The sequence below is a fragment of the Entelurus aequoreus genome, linkage group LG28, assembly GCF_033978785.1.
Source record: "Entelurus aequoreus isolate RoL-2023_Sb linkage group LG28, RoL_Eaeq_v1.1, whole genome shotgun sequence".
Taxonomy (NCBI): domain Eukaryota; kingdom Metazoa; phylum Chordata; class Actinopteri; order Syngnathiformes; family Syngnathidae; genus Entelurus; species Entelurus aequoreus.
The window spans coordinates 28,985,046-29,012,545 of NC_084758.1; the positions used below are offsets into that span (position 1 = coordinate 28,985,046).

Sequence of the window (27,500 nt, forward strand, 5' to 3'; positions counted from 1 at the left end):
TATAAACCGTTTGCTTGCCCGACAGAATGTATATTGTGACATCCAGTGGACACATTTAGAACAGCAGTTTCTTTCATTAAAAAAAAAAAAGCAGCTTGTTTTTATACTTGGCAAACTCATCACGTGGGCCGGATAAAACCTGGATTAGGCCCGTGCGTTTGACACCCCTGAACTAGACTGTCAATGAATTTAAAGTGCAAATGAAAATACAGCTTTAGTCATAATTTTTGCGCTTTAGAAACTTCTGTCCGACTTCAGCTTCCGGCTTCTTCTGTTTGTTTGATATTGTCATTACTGCCACAAGTGGTGGAAAAGTGTATTGCAACTGAGCAACAGGTATATATATATTTTTTTATAGTTAAGAAAAGCTGTCCTGACACAAATTTCTGCGGAAAGTAACGATGACCATACTTCATCAGAACTACGCGTGACACCTTGGAGAAAAACAAGATTCAACGGTTGGCGGTGACTTGAAAGACATTTAGTTGAATGCTGGCCAGCGTAAGCTTGCATCTTCTTGCTTGAGATGAAGGCGTGACGGCGGTTCGAGTGCATGCTCCAGATTCCTGAGAAGTTCCCTGCAGTGTTGTGCGCATGAGACGATGGAATACTCACCATCAGGAAGCCACTCTGACTCAAGCACTTTTACCCAAGTCACTTGAAAGCAATTAAGGCACGTACCACGGTTCACACGGAGCCGGTTGACTTACTGGAGTTTGATTGACAAACTGTGTCTTGTGGTCCAATTCTAAGAAAACTGCAGCTGATGCTAGCACTTCCAGACACAGTCGCAAGGCAGAATAGCAGACAGTGGGGCGATTGCGGGAAGGAGGGTTGGGCAAAAAAACACCGACACACAAACACACCACATCCGTTACCTCCTCCTTAAATATGTTACGGCCCACGCCTTGTGGGAGCTTTGTAGGAAGGGTTCAGAGTACGTGTCCATACACTCTGAGTTCTCAAACAGTTTGGCTCTAAATACGCCTCCTATACAACCCATGGAAACACCTTCATCCGATCGTGTTCGGTTTTTGGAAAGTCGGACTAACACACCTGGGTTATGCGATTGGAAACCAGATCTCTGGAGTAGGTGTGTCGGCAAAGAGGAACCTTAGTGTCGCACATGCACCAGTCTCAATGACCCAGAAGAAGATACCATCCATCTATCCATTTTCTACCGCTTGTCGCTGGGGGGGTGTGTATATATATTTTCAAGTATTTCTTATATATGTATATATATATATATATAAATAATCAGTTCATGAATGAGTATATCCGTTCGGCCACCGTGTTCAATGGAGAAGTCTGATCTACAAATTTTGCAGGCAGCATACCCCTTCCCCTTCGAGCTGTCCTGGATGAACTGAAATGATTTTTTCCAATCATTTTGGATCTTGCAAGCGTACTTCTTCTTCTTACTCGTCGTCGCCATGTCTCTTCTTCGTTCTTCTGCTTCGTCTCTGTTATGTTTTTGGACATTACTACTTGCCGTAGTTTTGAAGCAATGCATGATGGGAATCCGGATGTTGTGTGTCAGTGTATTCACGTGCCGGCTGGAATAAACACACGCTGAGAAATCGCTCCGTGCCTGCCTACTTTATGGGTTATAGATAAACCTATGGATAACGGAAGCTTATATAATGCTAGGTTCCCACCAACGGCGCTTTGACGGCGCTTTAAAGCGGCATGCAAAGCGGCGTTAAAGCGTAACAAAGCCTGATTAAAGCGCGAGGGTCGTAATGGATCGTGGGAAAGCTTGTAGTGAAGCGGGACATGCGGCAAGTTCGCCAAAATTTTTTAAATGGTTTAAAAAAATTTGGCGCTCTGTCAAGGAAGGAATAAAGCGTCGAGAGCGTATCAAAGCGTGACAAAGCCTGACAAAGCTCAGCAAAGCTTGACTCAAAGCGTAGGGAAGCTTAACAGATCTTGGTTCAAAGCGCTGACCCCAGTCTACAACTACAAATAGGAAGTGACTGTGATATTGACTAGTGACATTGAAACTTTATGTAAAACCAATACAGGATTACAAATCCATTCTCTTTTGCATCATTGCCTTTTTTATACGATGATCATTGTTTCTGTACTTCTGTTAGAGTTTGCTGTTTGATGTTACATTTTGACATTACTGTTTATAATTTTTCTGTATGAAAATGTAAACAAAAATTGTTCTTAACTTTCTACTTTGTGGACAATGTTGATCCACTCTCTTGTATCATCTCATACAACATAATGTACCCTTTGTCATATGAACCCCACATTATGTAACCTGATTGGTGAACAGTGATACTATTTGTGCTTTTTTGTTTGGTCAAGTTTGTTGCTTGCTGTACACGTTGATAACATCTTCCTTAATAATAAAGAGAATATGTTACGTTTAAAAGAAATGCCTTTTATTATTGTCAACTAGCATAAGAAATGAAAGATAGATATTTATTAAGATGACAAAGAAATAAAAGAAATGAAGATATAAAACATAATAAATAATAAACATAATAACGAAAAAAAAGAGACATTGAAAAAATAAATGAATATAAAAAATGTGGGGAAAACTTAGTATACTGAGTTTTTCACATTTTTTTCTTATTTTTGTTGTAACAATGCACGACATAGCTTGAGAATCGTGTCAGAGCCTGATTTAAAGCGTCAGGATCGCATCAAAGCGTAATAAAGTTCAATAAAGCGTAATAAAACGTATCAAACCGTGATTTAAAGCGTATCAAAGCGGGATCAAAGCGGCATCAAATCGTGAGGAACGGTAACAAAGCGGCAACTAATTCGTATCAGAGCGTATCAAAGCATAACATTACTTCGGAGATCGGGATATTCGTGGAAAAATTGACAAAAATGACGGCGCTTTGCTCGCCGCTTTAAAGCGCGGCAAGCGCCGTTGGTGTGAACCAGGCATAATAGTCTCCTTTTCAGGTGAGAGAGGACGCTAAAGGCAGTGCCTTTAAGGCCCGCCCCCAATATTGTTGTCCGGGTGGAAATCGGGAGAAATTCGGGAGAATGGTTGCCCCGGGAGATTTTCGGGATGGGCACTGAAATTCGTGAGTCTCCTGGGAAAATCGGGAGGGTTGGCAAGTATGCTTTCGTGGTTAAGGGGGGTACTGGAGCCTATCTCAGCTACATTCGGGCGGAAGGCGGGGTACACCCTGGACAAGTCGCCACCTCATCGCAGGGCCAACACAGATAGACAGACAACATTCACACTCACATTCCACACTAGGGACAAATTAGAGTTGCCAATCAACCTATCCCCAGGTGGATGTCCTAAAGTGTAATGTCACTATCATCCATCTATCCATCCATTTTCTACCGCTTGTCCGTTTTGGGGTCGCGGGGGTGCTGGAGCCTATCTCAGCTGCATTCGGGCGGAAGGCGGGGTACACCCTGGACAAGTCGCCACTTCATCACAGGGCCAACACAGATAGACAGACAACATTCACACTCAATAATATAATAATCACTATCATTTTTTTTTTTTTTCCAAGATGGCGCAGCGGTAGTGGCTGCTGGTGGCAGGAGCTCTGTGCTCTAGTGTCATCCTTTTGTGTTCCTGATGTTTCCCTCTTGTTTTCATGTGTTTTTTTTTTTTGCCTTTTGGTTGGGGACCGTTTGGGACTGTGCGACAAGGAGTGGCACTTTCATGACTTCTGCTGTGCTTTTTTGTGGGCTTCTGGATTTGCCTTCCGGGAGCCTTTTGACCATGGAGACCAGCTGCTGGGTCTCTGCCACACCAGAGTCCGTTTGGAGAGACTGGAGGAGATGCGGATGAAGAGACATGGCTGCGGAGCTGGTGCTGGGCGCTGGGACAGGCAAGCTTCACAGTGTCTTGGCTGAATGAGCAGGTTTTGGACGCCTCGGTCTCCTTGGACGCAACCTCGCTCATCCATGCGGACTGGACACTGGCCGAGAGTTGGTGGCCGACCGAGGGTGGTTGCTTTGTTGGGTCTGCTCCTGTCTCTGGCCATGCTCCCCCCACCCCAGCAGGCGATGGCGTGGAACACCGCAGAGGCCACCACAGTGTGTGTGGGTGTTGAAGTTATGTTTTTGTTTGGTTCTTGTCTATGCATGGTGCAATCATGTGTGTGCAATGTATATTATTGTTTGAATATTGTTGTTGTTTTACTCTTGTGGCTGTGTGTAGAAGTGGCACTGCTTGAGTGGAAGCTGGTTGCATCAGCTCTGCTCTTTTGATGTATTTAATGTCCTTTGTGTTCTGTGATGATTCCCTCTAACACACGTGTATGTGTGCTATGGCTATGAGTTTCCCCCCCCCCTTGGCCTCAGTCTGGACCCCCTCTCCAGGGGCCCAGTCTTAGACTGAATATTTTTGACCTGTTTCTCACCTTTTTTGTAAGGGGCGCCGGAAGTTGGCAGACCCGTAAGCGATCCTGTTCTGTCTCCCTGTAATGTTTGTCTGATCTTTAATCAATCAATCAATGTTTACTTACATAGCCCTAAATCACGAGTGTCTCAAAGGGCTGCACAAGCCACAACGACATGCTCGGCTCAGATCCCACATCAGGGCAAGAAAAAAACTCAACCCAATGGGATGACAATGAGAAACCTTGGAGGGGACCGCCGATGTGGGGACCCCCCTTGGGCGACCGGTGCAATGGACGTCGAGTGGATCTAGTATGATATTGTGAGAGTCCAGTCCATAGTGGATCCAACAAAATATTGTGAGAGTCCAGTCCATAGTGGATCTAACATAATAGTGTGAGTGTCCAGTCCATAGTGGATCTAACATAATATTGTGAGAGTCCAGTCCATAGTGGATCTAACATAATAGTGAGAGTCCAGTCCATAATGGATCTAACATAATATTGTGAGAGTCCAGTCCACAGTGGATCTAACATAATAGTGTGAGAGTCCAGTCCATAGTGGATCTAACATAATAGTGAGAGTCCAGTCCATAGTGGATCTTACATAATAGTGTGAGAGTCCAGTCCATAGTGGATCTAACATAATAGTGAGAGTCCAGTCCATAGTGGATCTAACATAATAGTGAGAGTCCAGTCCATAGTGGATCTTACATAATAGTGTGAGAGTCCAGTCCATAGTGGATCTAACATAATAGTGAGAGTCCAGGCCATAGTGGATCTAACATAATAGTGAGAGTCCAGTCCATAGTGGATCTAACATAATAGCGTGAGTGTCCAGTCCATAGTGGATCTAACATAATAGTGTGAGAGTCCAGTCCATAGTGGATCTAACATAATAGTGAGAGTCCAGTCCATAGTGGATCTAACATAATAGTGTGAGAGTCCAGTCCATAGTGAATCCAACATAATATTGTGAGAGTCCAGTCCATAGTGGATCTAACATAATAGTGTGAGTGTCCAGTCCATAGTGGATCTAACATAATATTGTGAGAGTCCAGTCCATAGTGGATCTAACATAATATTGTGAAAGTCCAGTCCATAGTGGATCTAACATAATAGTGTGAGAGTCCAGTCCTTAGTAGATCTAACATAATAGTGTGAGAGTCCAGTCCATAGTGGATCTTACATAATAGTGTGAGAGTCCAGTCCATAGTGGATCCAACATAATATTGTGAGAGTCCAGTCCATAGTGGATCTAACATAATAGTGTGAGTGTCCAGTCCATAGTGGATCTAACATAATATTGTGAGAGGCCAGTCCATAATGGATCTAACTTAATATTGTGAGTCCAGTCCATAGTGGATCTAACATAATAGTGTGAGAGTCCAGTCCATAGTGGATCTAACATAATAGTGAGAGTCCAGTCCATAGTGGATCTAACATAATAGTGAGAAAGTCCAGTCCATAGTGGATCTAACATTATAGTGAAAGTTCAGTCCATAGTGGATCTAAAATTATAGTGAGAGTCCAGTCCATAGTGGATCTCACATAATATTGTGAGAGTCCAGTCCATGGTGGATCTAACATAATAGTGTGAGAGTCCAGTCCATAGTGGATCTAACATAATAGTGAGAGTCCAGTCCATAGTGGATCTAACATTATAGTGTGAGAGTCCAGTCCATAGTGGATCTAACATAATAGTGTGAGAGTCCAGTCCATAGTGGATCTAACATAATAGTGTGAGAGTCCAGTCCATAGTGGATCTAACATAGTAGTGAGAGTCCAGTCCATAGTGGATCTAACATAATAGTGTGAGAGTCCAGTCCATAGTGGATCTAACATAATAGTGTGAGAGTCCAGTCCATAGTGGATCTAACATAGTAGTGAGAGTCCAGTCCATAGTGGATCTAACATAATAGTGTGAGAGTCCAGTCCATAGTGGATCCAACATAATATTGTGAGAGTCCAGTCCATTGTGGATCTAACATAATAGTGTGAGAGTCCAGTCCATAGTGGATCTAACATAATAGTGAGAGTCCAGTCCATAGTGGATCTAACATAATAGTGTGAGAGTCCAGTCCATAGTGGATCCAACATAATATTGTGAGAGTCCAGTCCATAGTGGATCTAACATAATAGTGTGAGTGTCCAGTCCATAGTGGATCTAACATAATATTGTGAGAGTCCAGTCCATAGTGGATCTAACCTAATAGTGAGAGTCCAGTCCATAGTGGATCTAACATAATATTGTGAGAGTCCAGTCAATAGTGGATCTAACATAATATTGTGAGAGTCCAGTCCATGGTGGATCTAACATAATATTGTGAGAGTCCAGTCCATAGTGGATCTAACATTATAGTGAGAGTCCAGTCCATAGTGGATCTAACATTATAGTGAGAGTCCAGTCCATAGTGGATCTAACATAATAGTGAGAGTCCAGTCCATAGTGTGGCCAGCAGGAGATCATATTGAGCGGAGACAGGTCAGCAGCACAGAGATGTCCCCAACTGATGCACAGATGAGTGGTCCATCCTGGGTCCCGACTTTGGACAGCTAGCGCTTCATCTGTGGTCACCAAATTATGGGATTGTGCTGAAAATCCTCAGGGATTATTAAAGTACTTCTGATTCTGATAAAGTGTAATGTCCCTATCATGTCACCATGTTTACGTTTAACTCAGATACACAACTAGTGTTTGGAGGGCAAAACATGATGATTATTATTATTATGACAACAAGAGAGCAGAGTTAGTAAATGACACAGAATGAGCTCGCACTCACCTCATGGATATGCTTGGCTGTCGGACAAAAACAATCTCCAGACTTCCCCAATGGCTCAGTATTTGTCAGGAAAAAATGTCAACGCGATAAAAAGTAAATACTTTGTCATTAAGTTGTTATTTCGAATCCGATTATCCGAAAGTGGGCTGATACCTAGCGAGCTGTCGCCAAGCAAAGGTTGAGTGACAGCCAAGACAAAGCTAATACTCAAAATGAGAAGCCATCAGACACTCTGGCATTAATTGGCATTGTGGCAAACTGTTGTGAAGCTGTTGTCGTTCGATGGAATATTTTAAAGACTGTTTTTTTTCATTCTCATGCCCTGTGTGACACAGGCCGGCACAAACATGCAGTCAGGAATTGGATTGGAACAGAATGGCTATATATTTTAAAATATAAAATAACATTCTGGAGGGGATATCTGGAGCTACTCAGATTTCTGACATGGCAATAGCACCCCCCAGCTGTCCCTGCTCTCTGTGTATTGTCTTGCTACTTCTCAATCAGCCTACAGCTGTCACGTCCTCTGAGAGATCGCTAAAATCCCCACCAGCTGTCGCACCACAAACGCACCGTGAGCAAACACCTCACACTGGTGAAGGAAGTACACTATATCGCCAAAAGTATTTGGCCACCTGCCTTGACTCACATATGAACTTGAAGTGCCATCCCATTCCTAACCCATAGGGTTCAATATGATGTGGGTCCACCTTTTATTACAGCTTCAACTCTTCTGGGAAGGCTGTCCACAAGGTTGCGGAGTGTGTTTATAGGAATTTTCAACCATTCTTCCAAAAGCGCATTGGTGAGGTCACACACTGATGTTGGTCGAGAAGGCCTGGCTCTGTCTCCGTTCTAATTCATCCCAAAGGCGTTCTATTGGGTTCAGGTCAGGACTCTGTGCAGGCCAGTCAAGTTCATCCATGTCTTTATGGACCTTGCTTTGTGCACTGGTGCACAGTCATGTTGGAAGAGAAAGGGACCCGCTCCAAACTGTTCCCATAAGTTTGGGAGCATGGAATTGTCCAAAATGTTTTGGTATCCCGGAGCATTCAAAGTTATTTTCACTGGAATTTAGGGGCCAAGCCCAACTCCTGAAAAACAACCCCACACTATAATTCTTCCTCCACCAAATTTCACACTCGGCACAACGCAGTCTGAAATGTAGCGTTCTCCTGGCAACCTCCAACCCGAGACGCGTCCATCAGATTGCCAGATGGAAAAGCGTGATTCATCACTCCAGAGAAGGTGTCTCCACTGCTCTAGAGTCCAGTGACGACGTGTTTCAAACCACTGCACTGCATCCGACACTTTGCATTGGACTTGGAGATGTATGGCTTAGATGCAGCTGCTCGGCCATGGAAACCCATTCCATGAAGCTCTCTGCATACTGTACGTGGGCTAATTGGAAGGTCACTTGAAGTTTGGAGCTCTGTAGCAACTGACTGTGCAGAAAGTCTTTGCACTATGCGCTTCAGCATCTGCTGACCCCTCTCTGTCAGTTTACGTGGCCTACCACTTGGTGGCTGAGTTGCTGTTGTTCCCAAACTCTTCCATTTTCTTATAATAAAGCCGACAGTTGACTTTGGCCAGGCCAAGTGATTGGAACACCTGATTCTGATCATTTGGATGGGTGGCCAAATACTTTTGGCAATATAGTGTACATGCAGAAGGTTCATCTTCACTCATATCACATCTTTGACATTTCTTTTGACTTCCATGAGAAGCAGCAAGAAGCAGAGTGCTGCTCTTCTACTTCCTAACTAGCAGACATTTTGAACGAGTCAGCAAAGTTACCCCTGATGGAAGAAGTCTTTTACTTATAAATAAACATTGATTGATTGATTGATTGATTGACTTGTACTTTCACGAACAGAAAGGACAGAAGTGCTTTGCAGGCTTAACTCGCAAACGTCTCCATCACTACTTGATACGAGTGATGCTTCACTACTGATTTCTTTGTTGTGGCTCAAAGAAAAGAGAAGATGTACTTACCAGCTGGATGGTATTGGGCTGAAATGAAAGAGAAACAAGCTGAAATGGACTTTTATCTCACGTCATGTTGTGTTTCTATGTGAGAGTGTGTGCTCGGTGTCTGTGGATCTTCCACTGTTTGGCTGGAAGTCCACTAAAACATGGCCACACCTTTGCAGCCTGGATGAAAGCATCAGCTCACATCTCAACTGAAGAAGACAGACGTTTGTGTCCCTCACCTTGTCTCGTTCTGTGACGCTTGATGACCGCCATGAGAATCGCCATGAGGGCGAGGACTGCCACCGACACTAAAACTGACTGTTGAAGAGACTTCTTGACTACTTTGCATGCATCCTACCAAACATCAAACATTATTGGGACATGGATCAAGAACCCTGAAAGTTCTGATAGGAAACGTCTCCAACATTCCTGTTTTGAGGACACAACCATTCAACTAAATGTGTCTCTCACCTTCATCGCTTGCGTTGCTCAGGATATTTCTTCTCTCCAGCTTGGTGATCCAAGTCCTCGACGCCAGCCAGCCGAAACACGCATTCGTGCTCGCCCTCCACGTCGGCCGTCACCTCCACTTTCAGGTCCACCGTCATCTGGAAGGTTCCGTCGTGGTTGGGGAGCATCTCTCCGTGCTCCACCTCCTCATGAAGCTCTTCGCCGTCTTTCCTACAAAACCATGACTTGGTCGGGGTGGAAACCGGTCGCGTGGCAGGTGACCGGCGAGGATGGCGTCTTCTGTAGGAGAGACACCATTGGGGGCTCTGCACAGGAAGTGACATCACCTGTGGATGCATGACAAGGTGGAGAGAAGGAGTGACAAGAGTAAAGATGGAGAAAAAGAGAAAAGTGTATAAAGAGATAGACTGTAGGTTGTAATGTTACTAACATTCCTATAGAGGGCATGCTAACATGTTACAAAGGTGAAAGTAAGTAAGTTAGTACATTTAATTTATAAAGCGCTTTTCACAGATAAAATCACAAAGCGCAGTACAAAACATGGGTGAAGTACAACACCAATTCAATTAAAACAGGGGCAACATCATAAAAAGGACACAAAGTGGATTAAAATTGATAGTTAAAAGGTGCATTAACTAAAACCTTTACTAAAAAGAGAAGTTTTCAAATGTTTCTTAAAAGTTTCAACACAGTCAAGATCATGGAGGGACTGGTGCAAATTGTTCCAGAGTCAGGGAGCTATAGCCTGCAATGCCAGGTCTCCACTGGTTTTAAAAACATGTTTTAGGGATCTTTAGAAGACCCTGGCCTGAAGACCGGAGGCTGCGCCCTGAAGAGTAAGGGGCATAGCAAGTCAGTGATGTACTGAGGGGCCACACCATGTAAAGCACGGAATGTCAGGACTAAAATTTTAAACTCAATGCGGAATTTAACTGGAAGCCAATGAAGACTGGATCAAATGGGGGTGATGTGGGCTGTTCTGGGTGCACCGGTCAAAAGTCTGGAAGCCGCGTTTTGTACAGAGTGGAAAGAGAATTGCAATAGTCAATACGAGAGGAAATGAACGCGTGAATGATCATTTCGAGATCCGATTTTGACAACAAATTTCTCACTTTAGAAATATTTCTGAGATGATAAAAACAGTTTTTGGTCAGTTGACCCACCAAAGACATTGACTGATCAAACACAACCCTAAGGTTTCTGAGGCTGCTTTTAACAGATGCACCCAGAGCACCAAGGGAGTTCTTGATCAGGGGGATCTTTTTATCGGGAGCACTTATCCAAGTTTCCGTTTTGTTATAATTTATCTGGAGGAAATTTGAGGACAATCAGTTTTTAATACATTGCAAGAAGTCAGATAAAAAGTGAAGCTCTGAATCATTGAGTAACAACATAACAATTGATCAACCTCAAGTACATCATGTGGTTCTACTTGTTCTCATTAGGACTTCCCTCTCATTCTTCACATGCTTCTTCAAGTAAGAAGTGTGAGGAACTCGCATGGCTGCCGTTTGTGTGTCCCCAGGATGCAAGAACCAGGAGGAGGAATAGCAGGTAAAATGATTTTAATTATCGTAAACAGAAAATAAAGCAGTCTTGCATAAAAAGTTCCAAACGTATAGAGTCTATCATCGAGCACTGAGGAGTGCTCGAGAGAAAACATAAATAGACATATGCTGATTGGCAGCAGGTGTGGACCGGCTGCCAATCAACGGCAGGTGAGGAGAAAACAGTGCTCAGCGGAACAAACAGGAAATATAACAAAATAAGAGCACTGACAGGAAGTAATACAAAAACCAGGAAACAAACTGAAATGAAGTGACTGATCGTCACAGGACCCCCCCCTCAAGGAACAGATTCCAGATGTTCCCTGGAAACAAGAATGGAAAAAAGTCCAAAACTGACGGGAGGGCGGAGGGAGGAGTTGGTGGAGGGTCGCCAGGCCAAATGTCCTCGCAGCCAGCGAGGGACAGTCAGGTGGCGGCGACGCGTTGAACGCCGCTGCCACTGGCGAGGTGGGCGACCACGGAACGGCCACATTAGTGGCCGACAAGGAGGAGGTCGCGCAGCTGGCGGCGACGATGATGATGACAGCGTCGTCGGTGGATCCGCTGCCGACGAAGAAGATGGCGGCACCGTGCAGAGTCCCGCCGGTGACGCGGAAGACCTCCGCGCCGTGCGAAGACGCGCCAGAAAAGATGTCATCGTGGGCGGAGTCGTCGACGATGAAGCTGGTGTCATGGGCGGAGTTGTCGACAATGATGACAATGAAGATGGCGGCGCCCTGCAAAAGCCCGCCAGATATGTGGTCGTGGGTGGATCCGCTGCCGACCAGGAAGATGGCGGTGTCGTGCGGAGTCCCACCAATGATGGAGATGGCGGCGCCGTGCGAAAGCCCGCCTGAGACGATGATGTCTCCGTGGGAGGAGACGATGGCGGGGATGACAGCGGCGTGTGCTTGGCTGCACCGCTGCTGGTAGTAGCCCCCCCTCCAGTAGGCGGATGCCAGACGCCGTTCACCACTGGGAGAAGGAGTTCCGGGTTGTTTATGTCCCCCGGTGCGAAAACCAGGGACGGGCGGTAGGGGGACAGGAGGAGGGAAAAAGACACGTCCCTCGCCGAGTCCCAGCAGGAGGCCAGGAGGGACATCATGGAGGGCTCCACTGGAGACTTCGCCGGACTGGCAGGACGAGCGGGTGCTGGAAGGGATAGCAGCCGTGGTGCAGCTGCTGGCAGCTGCCTTGGAGCAGGAACGGGTGCTGGGCGCTCAGCCGGTGTTGGTCGTCGTGGCGCCGCGACCGGCGTGCGATGCGGGGCTGCGACCGGCGTGCGACGCGGTGTGGGAACCGGAGGTCGACGCGCCGGCACAGGCGATTGCCGTGGAGCCGGGACAGGACGCACAGCATTCGACGGGGAAGATGGCGGCGGTGGCCGCGCCGGTCGGAGAGCCGGAACCGGCGGTTGAGGCGGAGGGAGAAGGTCCGAGCCTGCTGTGGGCTGGGACCGCACAAACCTGGTTTTCAAGTCCTCTATGAATTGTGTGGTCCAGAACGTCGGCTGTGCGTCGCCGACAGGGGTTCTCGCGAGGACACAGCATTCTGGCTCGATGATACTGTGAGGAACTCGCATGGCTGCCGTTTGTGTGTCCCCAGGATGCAAGAACCAGGAGGAGGAATAGCAGGTAAAATGATTTTAATTATCGTAAACAGAAAATAAAGCAGTCTTGCATAAAAAGTTCCAAACGTATAGAGTCTATCATCGAGCACTGAGGAGTGCTCGAGAGAAAACATAAATAGACATATGCTGATTGGCAGCAGGTGTGGACCGGCTGCCAATCAACGGCAGGTGAGGAGAAAACAGTGCTCAGCGGAACAAACAGGAAATATAACAAAATAAGAGCACTGACAGGAAGTAATACAAAAACCAGGAAACAAACTGAAATGAAGTGACTGATCGTCACAAGAAGGACACTCAGTCAAGTAATGCTTGTTGTTTTCCATGATTTGTATGCTACTGTCCCATATGAGTTTGGTGGGGACAGCTTGTGGTTTTGCTGTGGCCCATGTCCTCATGTCTAATGATATGAAGTCTTCATCATAACTGTACTGTATCCAACCTTCAACCTCTTCAGTTTCATCCTTCCATTCACAACCGACCATCTCCTTGTCAGGCGATGTTGGTGACGAACCCCAAAATGCAGAGATGGCAGGCTTGTTGCATGAAAACATGATTTAATGTCCAAAAACGCAGGTTAAACACAAACCAGGAAAATAGGTGACAGCACACAGGAACCAGGAAACAGGCAAACTGTAAACAGCAAACAGGGCAAGGCAGGTATAAATAGTAGCCTGATTGGCAATTGCCACCAGGTGTGCCAGTCTGCCAATCAGGTGCTGGTGAGGGAAACAAGCACTCAGGGAGACGTGCAGGAAAAGGAACCAAAATAAGAGCGCTGACAGGAAATTAAACAAACAGAGGAACAGAAGAAAAACCAATACATAACCAAACTGTCAGTGACAAGCCTGACAGTCCCAGTAAATGTGAATGACACTGTGTGTAAATTATCGCCATCACAACCAGTAATATGTGTAAGTTTACTACAATATAAAGTGGGTAAGTACATCAAATATATTTGAATAGTATAACGTTCAACGTAAACAAACCTTCAGTGTGGTTGAAACGCTTCATAAAAGTGTCAATGATGCATTTGAATACATCGTCATTATATACATAGGTCCGTGTCTGCCAGGACTTTTCATCCTCTTTTGTTCATCCGGTCTTGTTTGGATTCTGCTTTCCTGCCTACTGGAAATACACAAAGATGTTGACTGATGCTAAAATGATTCATTGTAAGGTTGATGTGTTTCGGTGTAATTGGAGATAATTGTTTAAAAGTGAGACAATTTTTACTTACAATAGCGGCTGACAATTCACTGACCAACGTCGATTAAAAGTAGAGAGCCTGACGTCAACTATCGGCCAGATTCTTTATGCTCGACAAACAGGAAGCGTCACACTAGTGCGCCCTCGATGGCCACATCAGGTGAAAACTTTCTTTGAAATCACGTGAGACCTTGATCTTACTTCCTGAACAGACAGGTTTTACTTGTAATGTCGCAACAATCTTTGTTCTGATGATATTTATTTATAGAAAGAAGCATGAGGAATTAAACTTATGTCTGTGGTTGTGTTTGTATCAAATCTGTAAATAAAGTTGGTTTGATATGGTTTCAATTACACTTATATTGTCTTTTGTCACCGATTCTGTTCATAACTTTTTTGGACAGATTTTCTAGGCGCAGTCAGGACGTTGAGGGGATCCGGTTGGTGGATGCGGGATTAGGTCTCTGCTTTTTGCGGATGATGTGGTCCTGATGGCTTCATGTGGCCAGGATCTTCAGCTCTCACTGGATCGGTTCGCAGCCGAATGTGAAGCGACCGGGATGGGAATCAGCACCTCCAAAACAGAGTCCATGGTTCTCTCCCGGAAAAGGGTGGAGCGACATCTCCGCGTTGGGGAGGAGACCCTGCCCCATGTGGAGGAGTTCAAGTACCTCAGAGTCTTGTTCACGATTGAGGGAAGAGTGGATGGTGAGATCGACAGGCGGATCGGTGCGGCGTCTTCAGTAATGTGGACGCTGTATCGATCCGTTGTGGTGAAGAAGGAGCTGAGCCGGAAGGCAAAGCTCTCAATTTTCCGGTCGATCTACGTTCCCATCCTCACCTATGGTCATGAGCTGTGGGTTATGACCAAAAGGACAAGATCACGGGTACAAGCGGCCGAAATGAGCTTCCTCCGCCGGGTGGTGGGGCTCTGCCTTAGAGATAGGGTGAGAAGCTCTGCCATCTGGGAGGAGCTCAAACTAAAGCCACTGCTCCTCCACAGAGAGAGGAGCCAGATCTGGTCAGGATGCCACCCGAACGCCTCCCGAGGGAGATGTTTAGGGAACGTTCGACTGGTAGGAGGCCACGGGGAAGACCCAGGACACGTTGGGAAGACTGTCTCACGGCTGGCCTAGGAACGCCTCGGGATCCCCTGGCAGGACCTGGACGAAGTGGCTGGGTAGAGGGAATTCTGGGCTTCCCTGCTTAGGCTGCTTCCTCCGCGACCCGACCTCGGATAAGCGGAAGAAGATGGATGGATGGCACTTATATTGTGGATAAAGTAGCACAAAGAGGATTTTGCAATGACTTCTATGGACTAGTAAAGGAAGTGGACTTACCAGACATCACCGTGTGTATTTGCTGAGCCAACAGAAGAATTAAATGCAAATCCAGGGTCAGCTGTCAAAAATGTTTTATTTTATTTTAATCACACTGTGAAAGACAACTGTGATTAAAATCAAATAGTAAGCAAATAAAACGAAGACTAAAAAAGTCTGCTGCTGTCTACTACAGTACACTGTTCAAGCAGACCTTCGGCCCAAATCCGATGCATATTCCCTTTTGTGCACACCCTTCCGTCTCTGTGCTTCACTTCCAGTGAGACTTGCCTTGTATGGCCGTCCACGGCCACTGGAGGTCACGTGACGCGCGTCACGAGGGTTGCCAATGTTAGCCAAGCCAGCGCAAGTGTGTTCAACTGGAGATGATCGAAATAAAATAACCCAGCTGAGATAGGCTCCAGCACCCCCTGCAACCCCAACAGGGACAAGCGGTAGGAAATGGATGGAGGGATGGATGACAATTTATGACATAAGGTCAACATAGCAGTCAATTTAGTCTGCTCGTTGCTTCTTTCGGCCATTTTCCTCCTTTTTTGTTGGCAAATATCAAAGTGGCATCCAGCTCACCTTGTGGGAAAAATACATACAAAAATGTGTTTTGCTGTGACAGAAGGACGGGAGGTGAACTGTGAGGAATCTACTTCCCAAGTAGCGAACAAACAAAACAAAGACTAATAAAAGGTTTTTTTTTTTTTTTTTCTGCTGCTAAAAAACAAATAGAAGACTAGAAAAAGTTGACAAAGTTTGTTTCTGAGACGCCTGACGATAAAGATGGCCACCAGAAGGACCACCACGGGGAGGACCACCATGTTGCCTGTTGAGAGCAAATAACACAAACATCAAACATTATTGGGACATGGATCAAGAACGCTGAAAGTTCTGATAGGAAACGTCTCCAATGTTCTTGTTTTGAGGACACAACCATTCAACTAAATGTGTCTCTCACCTTCATCCCTTGCGTTGCTCAGGATGTTTCTTCTCTCCAGCTTGGTGATCAAGTCCTCCTCGACGCCAGCCAGCCGAAACACGCATTCGTACTTGCCCTCCGCGTCGGCCGTCACCTTCACTTTCAGGTCCACCGTCATCTGGAAGGTTCCGTCGTGGTTGGGGAGCATCTCTCCGTGCTCCACGTCCTCGCGGAGCTCCTCGCCGCCTTTCCTCCAAAACATGATCGCTCGGTCGGGGTAGAAACCGGTCGCGTGGCAGGTGACCGGCGAGGACGGCGTCTTCTGGAGGAGAGACACCATTGGGAGCTCTGCACAGGAAGTGACATCACGTGTGGAATGAGGACACAAAAATAAAAGGAGAGAAAGAGAAAAGTGCATGAAGAGTCAGAGGGCCTGATTTACTGATAGTTTGCGTTTACTAAAACATGTGCAAACCTGATAGCACACGCTATGCTGATCTACTAACTGTGTGCAAAGTGGATTGCTTCTGCAGAATAAGGTGTGCAATCCATTTTGCGTCTCTGTCTTCATTAATATGTAAAATATATGCTGACTTCCCAAATGCCCACAATATTGGGAGGAGAAGATGCAAACATAATTATTTAGCCCCCGCAATGTGATTTCAACACTCATTGTTTTGCGAGAACTCAGGTTGCTACACAGTTTTGGCTTTACTCGATTTGACATCTGCCTTTGATAATGTGGATCACAGTGTACTGATTCATCCACTCAAATCTGGGATGGGGTTTTCAGGTGCGGTTCTCCAGTGGTTTACTTCTTACATAAATGGAACCATTTCTAATATTGCTTTTAATGATGTAAAGTCCAATGTGTCCTACCTGTCTTGTGGTGTGGCCCAGGGTTCTGTTTTATTTTTGTAGTACCCGATGCCTCTTGGTAGGTTGATCCGTAGTTTTGAAAAGGTTTCTTATCATTTCCATGCAGATTATTTTGAACTGTATTTCTCCTTCAATGATTCTGATTTTCACTTTTATATCTGAGTTCTTGCAATGTGTATTCCGTATCAAAAACGGGTTGTCCTCAAATTTCCTCCAGATAAATTCTCACAAAACGGAAACTCTGATAATTGCTCCCGATAAAAAGGATCCCCTTGATCAAGAACTCCCTTGGTGCTCAGTGTGCATCTGTTAAAACCACACTCAGAAACCTTGGGGTTGTGTTTGATGAGTCAATGTCTTTGGAGGGTCACCGCCATCAACTGACCAAAAACTGTTTTTATCATCTCAGAAATATTTCTAAAGTGAGAAATTTGCTGTGAAAATTGGATCTCGAAATGATCATTTTGTCTCGTATTGACTATTGCAATTCTCTCTTCACTTGTTTGAACAAGTCAACGCTAAGGAGACTTCCGACTGTACAAAATGCGGCTGCCAGACTTTTGACCGGTGCACCCAGAACAGCCCATATCACCCAGTCTTCATTGGCTTCCAGTCAAATTCCGCATAGATTTTAAGATTTTAGTCCTGACTTTCTATGCGTTGCATGGTGATCTCTGATTTGTTGTGCCCCTACTCTTCAGAGCATAGTCGTCAGTCTTCAGGTTTACTTAGACTTAGACTTAGTTCCTCCCGTTCCTATTGGAACATTGGACGACGTGTCCCCTCCATTTTCTCCGGTCTCTGGCGGCTCTTCTTGCTCCGTGCCAGCTGATACCCATCTCCCTTAGGTCTTCCTTGGCTCTGTGTCTCCACGTCTTCTTCGGCCTCTCTCTCTTCCTTATTCCACCTTCTGGCATCCAGTCCATTGCCACACTTGCCGGTCTCTGTTTTGGCAGTCTTGAGTGCATGCCCCATCATTCTCCTTCTCCTTTCGGAGACAATGTCAGATAGTGCTGCTACACCTGCCCTCCTCATCACCTCCTCGTTGGAGATGTGGTCTCTCCAAGATGGATCTGAGGCATCGTCGGTGGAAGACATCCAGCTTGTTGGTGATACTGGCTGTCTTCATCCACTTCTCACAGGGGTAGCGTCTCTTAAATACTCCAAAAATACTCAAACATTCTCCAAAAAACCGAGACCTGGTATTCCAGGCTGTAGCCCTCGAACTGTATTTTATTTTTTGCATGCGCTGTTTAGCGTGTGGTATTTGGTCTTAGTAAATCACAACCATAGTGTAGCTTGTAATGTTAGTACCGTTCCTATAGAGGGTGTGTTAACATGTTACAAAGGTGAATGTACATCATGTGGTTCTACCTGTTCTCATTAGGGCATCCTTCCCATTCTTCACATGCTTCTTCAAGTAAGAAGGACAGACCTCAGTGAAGTAGAACCTATCGTTGTCCATGATTTGTCTGTTACGTTCCCACATGAGTTTGGTGGGGAAAGCTTGTGGTTTTGCTGCGGTCCATGTCCATGTCTCCATGTCCAACGATATGAAGTCTTCTCCATCATAACCGTACTGTAACCAACCTTTAACCTCATCAGTTTCATCATTCCATTCACAACCAACCATCTCCTGGTAAATGTGAACACCTGAGAGAATGACACAAAGTGTGTAAATCAGAGTGAAACCCACGCACACACTTCAAAGTAACATGTCTTTTTTGTAGAACATTATGGGATGGACAAAGACAAATTATCAGTGCAGTTAATACAGTATAAAAAGTGTATAGGGACACCAGATATATTTAAATAGTGTAAAGTTCAACACAAACAAACCTTCAGTGTGGTTGAAACGCTTCATAAACTTTGCAACGTTGAATCTGAAAACAACCTGGTTGTATACATAGATCCGTGTCTGGGTCTGCCAGTACTTTTCATCCTCTTCTGTGATTTTGTTCATCCAGTCTTGTTTGGATACTGCCTTCTTGATGTTGCTGTCATAGTAAACGATCTCAACATCATCAACATAGCCGACACTCACAAACTCTGGGAAGTTTTTCACTTCAGAGGACGCAGTGTTGAAATACTTCAGCGTGTGAATCACTGAAAGTAAAAACAAGAAATAACATTTTGTTATGTAACACAACAATTGTTTTTAACTTTTTAACAAATGTAATGATTGTGTCTTAAATTGGTTCTTGATGTAAACATGAAAACACTGATTTCAGTAAAGTACTTTGTACACACAACCTGCAAATTAATGGAGTTGTAAACTGACACAAAAAACTCCATCACAGTCACTGGTAAGTAAATGTTTTATTTTTGCCATTAGTTTTAAGTAGTAAATATAGTGTTTCTTTTATTTTGTTCACGTTTGCTTGATTAAACATGTCTAATGATATATAGTAACTTAAAGGGGAATTGCATTTTTTTGGGGGAATTTTGACCATCGTTCAAAATCTTTATGAGCAACAAGATAAGATATTGTTTGTTGTTTATTGAATGGATCCCCATTAGCTGACTTACTCAAACTACGCAAGCTGCGAGGACCAAATTTTGTTATTATGAAAAAAAATCAATATCGAGTAGGGAATGGGGAAATACAACCGTAAGGAAAATGTCAAGTGTGAGGTGTGTCAATGCTAATTAATCAATCATGCCTCGCACAAGTATTGCACAAGGTTGTGGTCACAAGACGAAGACTTTCAAATTCCACTCGGTACTGTTGCGTCCCAGCAGATCTTCCTCCCAGGGAACTAAAGTTGCTGGTCATTCCCAAGTTCTTTTGATGACATATAAGCTGAGTAGAAGGACCACCAGAAACAGAATAGGTATTTTGTAATTTATTTCCAAAGCTTTGGAAATAGTGTGAGACCAATCCAGTACAGAAGCGTTCACTCGCGCAGCTAAGATCGATCTCCCCCAAAACCCACGGAAGTGCTGTCTTCTTCAATCTGTCCCTCGCTCCCACCCCCCAGAGACGTTCTGTTCTGCCCCCCTCTTCCCCTCCCTCCTCCCCACCTGTTGTCTGCTAGCCCAGAACAGCTTTGTGCCCCTTATCTTAAGAATGTTATGGGAGTGTGAAGCAGAGAGGATATTCAACGCTCTGACTCTCTCCTCAAGGACACTCGTAATGCAAGCACTTTGTACCAGACGAAACATTAGCTGATTAAAATATGACTATAGGAGATACAAAAGAAGTAACTCTTAAATATGGATATATGTAATTATCCACTTCCGTCAGTACCAACTCAAATTTCGGACCTACTGAAGCAGTGGATACTAGGTCTCAACTTGGACCAGGTGACTTCGCTTGAAGACTTAGCAATATGACAGTGTTTTTTAACAGTTTTTACCCAAGGACTATTGTGAATTTACCAGCTTAACCTGTAGTACGAAACTCTTGCTGAAAAATGTCGTCATCCCATCAGTCGGCATCCTGAGAGCGGACATTGTAAGTAATTGTTTGTTGTTGTCCAATAAAAGCCTGGTGCTATTGCTAGTGGCTAATGCTAGGATAATGACTTAGTCAGTACGTGTCCATGCACTAAATTAGTCAGATTTCTCCAATAGTTTGGCTCTAAATAAACCACCTCCAACTCAAGGAAACACCTTAATCCGATCATGTTTGGTTTGGACACCTGGATTATGCGATTGAAAACCAGATTTCTGAAGGTTGTGTGTGCTGCCGTAGGGGACCCTTCATATTATTGCACGGGTTATAGCCTGGAAGCAGATGCCATTCAATAAAAAACATAAGCAGCAATTGTAAAGAAGAGGAGTCTGTTTATTTGCTTTCAAAAATTAAAAGAACACAACATTTTGAAGTGCATCAATGGGAGAAAGAAAGAAACTGATTTATTGAAGAAGGTAGCTATGGAAACGTAGAATGCTGGCCTCATTTGGACTCCCGGACGAAATACCAATGAGATGAAAGGGAATGAAGCATGTATATTAAAGGCAAATAATAAAACATACACAAACCTCTTCATGCTGCATTTGTGCACTCCGAACTGATGAACAATGACTCTGTATTCCACGCAACTGGTTAGATAGTCCAAAACCATAGCAACCTTCATCTGGAACAGTATCAGTTGGGGCACAAACTGTCTTTTACTTCGGATTTAAAAAAGTTAAAGTACCAATGATTGTCACACACACACAAGGTGTGGTGAAATTTGTCCTCTGCATTTGACCCATCCCCTTGATCACCACCTAGGAGGTGAGGGGAGCAGTGGGCAGCAGCGGTGGCCGCGCCCGGGAATCATTTTTGGTGATTTAACCCCCAATTCCAACCCTTGATGCTGAGTGCCAAGCAGGGAGGTAATGGGTCCCATTTTTATAGTCTTTGGTATGACTCGGCCGGGGTTTGAACTCACAACCTACCCATCTCAGGGCGGACACTTTAACTACTAGGCCAAACTCGTTCCATTAATCCGCAGAGTCTTATGAATGAACTCCGAGGCATTCTAAAGTTTTGTTTCCATGATTCTCCATCCAAAAATTCAGACCTGGGTCCGGTCTGATACATTCTTGGAAGCAGCGTAATGTTTGTAGCACAATCTAAGATAATTTCTTGATGCTGTCTGCTATTTAACATCAGCATAAACATTTGAGACGCAATATTTGTAATCTCTGTCAATATTACAGCGGACATCAGGTACAACAGAGCGAGGCTGAGTCTTGACTTGTACGGAGCCACACACGACTGGTGTGACGTTTGTTATAGGTCAACCGGAAAAGCAATACATTTACCTGCACTAAAAGGAAATAAGCGCTCCCCCCGTGTACGGGAGGCACACGGCGTATGACCAATAGTCACATTAGGGAGTGTGCATGGACACTTGGACTTCACATGTATAGTAGGTGTCAAAATAAAAAAAAAAAACCTGACTATTTGAGAAATCAGACTAATTGAATGCATGAAAACGTACCGTATTTTCCGGACTATAAGGCGGACTTAAAATCCCTTTTTTTTCTGCGCCTAATGTAAGAAATACGTTTGGTTGAGCTTACCCACCTCGAAGCTATTTTATTGGGTACATGGCGTAAAAATAAGTGTGACCAGTAGATGGCAGTCAAACATAAGAGATAAGTGTAGCCTGCACTATGATTGGGGTCTCAAGTAAACAACACCAACATTTTATATGTTCCACTGAAAATATAGAACATTACACACGGCGCTCAAAAATCTATCAAAATGTTTTAGTACGACTTTGGTAAGCTATGAAGCCGCACCGCTTGATGGATTGTCGGTGCATTAAACATACGAGTATTATTATGGTGTGTGTAAAAGGTAAGACATTATCCGGCGTTTTGTTTCGCAATATTATTCAAAAAACACTTTTCTTACCTTCTGGTACCTGCTGATCTGTATTTGGGATCTCCGTAAATCCTCAAAAATTGCGCGCATCCGTCTTTGTAGTCCGCACAGACACCGTAGTTGATAAGCTTCTTCTTTTCTCTATCTTCTTGTTATGGTACATTCATCCTCCGCTGTTGCCATTTCTAATATAAAGTAGTGTAAAGTTCTTACTTATATCTGTCAGTAAACTCGCCATGAAAGCGCTAAAACATACCGGTGTAGTGAGTTAACATTATTCACCCAAGGAACTTTAATTATTAGAGTTCCGGTTGTACGGTTTTTCACGGGACACATTTCCTGTGTTGTTGTTTCCGGATGAGGAGATGCTGCTCCGATATGGATTGAAGTAAATTCTGAATGTCATTAAAACAGTTAGCTCCATCTTTTGACACTTCTTCCACTCCCGTCCTTGCACGCTACACCGCTACAACAAAGATGACGGGGAGAAAACGCTGCCGAAGGAGGCGTGCAAAACTAAATTATATACAAAGAGGACATAAGTAAAGGATATTAGATGAGCTCAAATAAACCTACAAATGAGGCATAATGATGCAATATGTACATACAGCTAGCCTCAATGGCATGTTAGCATTGATTAGCTTGCAGTCATGTACTGACCTAATAAGACAGATTAGCACTCCAACAAGTCAATAACATCAACAAAGCTCACCTTTGTGCATTCACGCACAGCATAAAACGTTTGGTGGACAAAATAAGACAAAGACGCAGTGGAAGATTTTACATGCAAACAAACTGTTGCGTCACTGTCCACACTACGGTAAGTTCAAGAACAGGCGGAATTAGTAGGACAACACGACGTTCATCAGTGAAGCATACACTCAAACATATTAAACAGTTGGCTTTCTAACATATGGGAAGGTTTGTGTCATGTTTGTCCTCAAACAAAACAACATACTAAAACTAAAATATTTCTACCCCATCTTTTTCCATTTTCAATCCTTTTTTAAAAATGCTCCAGGGAGCCACTAGGGTTGCTGACCCCCATGCTAGAGTATCAAAGTCTGGAAGGTGGTGAAATGCACTAAATAAACCAAAAATGCATTAATAAACCGAGTCATTTAAGGTAAAGTACCAATGATAAAGTACCAATGATTGTCACACACACACTAGGTGTGGCAAAATTATTCTCTGCATTTGACCCATCACCCTTGATCACCCCCTGGGAGGTGAGGGGAGCAGTGAGCAGCAGCGGTGGCCGCGCCCGGGAATCATTTTTGGTGATTTAACCCCCAATTCCAACCCTTGATGCTGAGTGCCAAGCGGGGAGGTAACGGGTCCCATTTTTATAGTCTTTGGTATGACTCGGACTATGACTTTGCAGTCTGGACTTTAATTGGTGAGGGTCCCCGCTCTGCTGGTGCAAGACCACACGGTGCCTGCGAGTGCTTAGGAACGGGGGAGGGAGTCGAGGACATCAACTGCAGCCGTGCTCTCGCCTTCAGGGTCTCCAAGACAACAAGACAAGTCTCCAATTTGAACACCGGGGAAAAGTAATTAGATTTGTCGCTCGTCGAGGTTTACAAAAAAAAAAGTTGGAAAGTCGCCAGATTTAGCAACAACGTTGCCAAGTTGGCAACACGAGACTTCCTGAACGCTGATGTTTGACAGGTTTTACTTGAAACGCAGCTAAATCATTTTTTCTGTCTAGCTCTTTATGTATATTTATAGGAAGAAACACAAGACTTTGAACTCATTTTACATTTATTCATTGTTTACTAATTGTTTTTTTTACATTTTAGAACACATGATGTTCAACAATTTGATTTTTTTTTAATGTTTTTCTATTTTTTACCTACTTTTGATATACAGCAGCACTCTATTTTCATCTGTGCTTGTTGAATTTTATAAATACAACTGGTTTCATTTACACGTACATCACCTATGTTCTGGATAATGTAGCACAAAGAGGATTTTGGAAAGACTTCTATCAACCAGTAAAGGAAGTGGACTTACCAGACATCACTGTGTATACTTGCACAGCCAACATCAGGAATAAATGCAAGTCCATGGTCAGCTGTCACAAAATGTTTTCTAATTCCAACCCCACAGACTAAAAATCAAGTAGTAAACAAACAAAACAATGACTTAAAAAGTCCCGTCTGCTGCTGTCTACGACTGTACTCTGTTGAAACAAATTATATTATACCTGAGGTGGGGTGGAGTCACCCCACCTCAGGTATAATTAAAACTACAGTTTAGACAATAGTAGACAAAGTCAAACTAGCTTGACTTTGATTATACTATCTGAGGCGAAGTGAAGTCATTTCCTGTGTTATGTGCAATGGGGTCTACAGTACTTTCTAGACTATAAGGCGCACTTAAAATAATTTTTTCCCCTCAAAACTCGACAATGCGCCTTATAACCTGGTTAGCCTAAAAATAAGTTTGGTTGCGCTAATCCACCTCGAAGCTATTTTATTTGGTACATGGTGTAATAATAAGTGTGACCAGTAGATGGCAGTCAAACATAATAAATACGTGTAGACTGCACTATAATGGCAATACGACTCAAGTAGACAACACCAACATTTTGTATGTTCCATTGAAAATATAGAACATTACACAGGGCGCTCAAAAATCTATCAAAATGTTTTAGTACGACTTTGGTAAGGTATGAAGCCGCACCGCTTGATGTGCATCAACATACAAGTATTATCATCAACCAATGTTTACTTATATAGCCCTAAATCACGAGTGTCTCGAAGGGCTGCAGAAGCCGCAACGACATCCTCGGCTCAGATCCCATTATTATGGTGTGTGTATAAGGTAGGACATTATCTGGCGTTTTGTTTCGCAACATTATGCAAAATTACCATCTGGCACCTGCTGATCTGTATTTGGGATCTGCATGAATCCTGAAAAATTGCGCGCTTCAGTCTTTGTAGTCCGTGCCAACGCCGTAGTCAATAAGCTTCTTCTTTTTCTCCTATCTTCTTGTTATGGTACATTCATCCTCCACTGTTGCCATTTCTAATATAAAGTAGTGTAAAGTTCTTACTTATATCTGTCAGTAAACTCGCCATGAAAGCGCTAAAACATACCGGTGTAGTGAGTTTACATTATTCACCCAAGGAACTTTCGTTTTTAGAGAGTTCCGGTCGGACGTTTTTTCACGGGACACATTTCCGGTGTTGTTGTTTCCGGATGAGGAGATGCTGCTCCGTTATTGATTGAAGTAAAGTCTGAATGTCATTAAAACAGTTAGCGCCATCTTTTGACACTTCTCCCACTCCCGTCCTTGCACGCTACACCGCTACAACAAAGATGACGGGGAGAAGACGCTGTCGAAGGTGAGCCACTTCCGGAAGAGACTGTCAGAAAGCGGCTTGAAGATGATCTGTAAAACATCATCTATGCAACATTTTGACCAAAGAACCACCATTACATGTTATGTAGACCACAAGGAAGTCTTTTACATTTAGAAAAATAAAATAAAATATGACTCCTTTAATGCGCCCTATAATCCGGTGCACCTTATATATGAAAAACGATTTAAAAAATAGACCATTCATCGGCAGTACGCCTTATAATCCGTTGCGCCCTATGGTCCGGATAATACAGTACTTGTTCCAGTGCAGGGTTAATTTTGTTGATTAATAATTTTCGTCGTAGTTATCATCAACAAATTTTCCCCTGACGAAAATAAGAGGATAACAAATCCAAACAAAATATTGTTGCATAACTAAATTAACAACTGCCTTTTTTTTTTTTAGAAAAGGTTGTCTTATTCAAACATGAGAAGGGTTTTTCTCCGTGGAGTTTGCATGTTCTCCCCGTGACTGCGTGGGTTCTCTCCCGGTACTACGACTTCCTCCCACCTCCAAAGTCCTGGGGACAGGCTGATTGGCAACACTAAATTGGCCCCGAATGTGTGAGTGTGAATGTGGTCTGTCTACCGGTGTTGGCCCTACTGTGAGGTGGCAACTTGTCCAGGGGTTACCCGAGTTCAGCCGGGAGAGCCTCCAGACCCTCCTCTGGGGACAAGCAGTAGAACATTGATGGATGTTATTCCAAATGAAACTGAAAAGTGAAAAAGTAAACCACGGAATCAACCATTCAAGCCTATATTCAAAGTTCCACATAACAAAATCACATAAAAGCAATGTCCAAAACCCAAAACCAGTGAAGTTGGCACGTTGTGTAAATGGTAAATAAAAACAGAATACAATGTTTTGCAAATCCTTCTCAACTTATATTTCATTGAATAGACTGCAATGATAAGATATTTAATGTTCAAACTGATAAAACTATTTTTTTTTGTTGCAAATAATCATTAACTTGGAATTTAATGGCTGCAACACATTGCAAAAAAAAGTTGTCACAGTAGCATTTTTACTACTGTGTTACATGGCCTTTCCTTTTAACAACACTCAGTAAATGTTTGGGAACTGAAGAGACATATTTTTGAAGCTTTTCAGGTGGAATTATTTCCCATTCTTGCTTGATGTACAGCTTAAGTTGTTCAACAGTCCGGGGGTCTCCGTTGTGGTATTTTAGGCTTCATAATGCGCCACACATTTTCAATGGGAGACAGGTCTGGACTACAGGCAGGCCAGTCTAGTACCCGCACTCTTTTACTATGAATCCACGCTGTTGTAACACGTGGCTTGGCATTGTCTTGCTGAAATAAGCAGGGGCGTCCATGATAACGTTGCTTGGATGGCAACATATGTTGCTCCAAAACCTGTATGTACCTTTCAGCATTAATGGTGCCTTCACAGGTGTGTAAGTTACCCATGCCTTGGGCACTAATACACCCCCATACCATCACAGATGCTGGCTTTTGAACTTTGCGCCTATAACAATCCAGATGGTTCTTTTCCTCTTTGTTCCGGAGGACACGACGTCCACAGTTTCCGAAAACTATTTGAAATGTGGACTCGTCAGACCACAGAACACTTTTCTACTTTGCATCAGTACATCTTAGATGAGCTCGAGCCCAGCGAAGCCGGCGGCGTTTCTGGGTGTTGTTGATAACTGGCTTTCGCTTTGGATAGTAGAGTTTTAACTTACACTTACACTTGTAGCGACAAACTGTAGTTA

The 27,500-nt window shown here is 43.9% G+C and overlaps 1 protein-coding gene across 3 annotated transcripts in view; it reads right to left on the minus strand.

Annotated features, from left to right (window-relative positions):
* Positions 1-15,346: 15,346 nt before the first annotated feature.
* Positions 15,347-27,500, minus strand: part of LOC133645137 (major histocompatibility complex class I-related gene protein-like) — a 200,020-nt gene continuing 187,866 nt past the window's right edge. For all 3 annotated transcript variants that reach the window (XM_062039973.1, XM_062039972.1, XM_062039971.1), the window contains 4 exons: positions 18,908-19,174; positions 18,443-18,721; positions 16,229-16,537; positions 15,347-16,096 (listed from right to left, as the gene is read on the minus strand). In XM_062039973.1, coding sequence (XP_061895957.1) covers positions 15,954-16,096; positions 16,229-16,537; positions 18,443-18,721; positions 18,908-19,174 — 998 coding nt within the window. In that variant the 3' untranslated portion in view covers positions 15,347-15,953. The remainder of the gene's footprint in view (positions 16,097-16,228; positions 16,538-18,442; positions 18,722-18,907; positions 19,175-27,500) is intronic.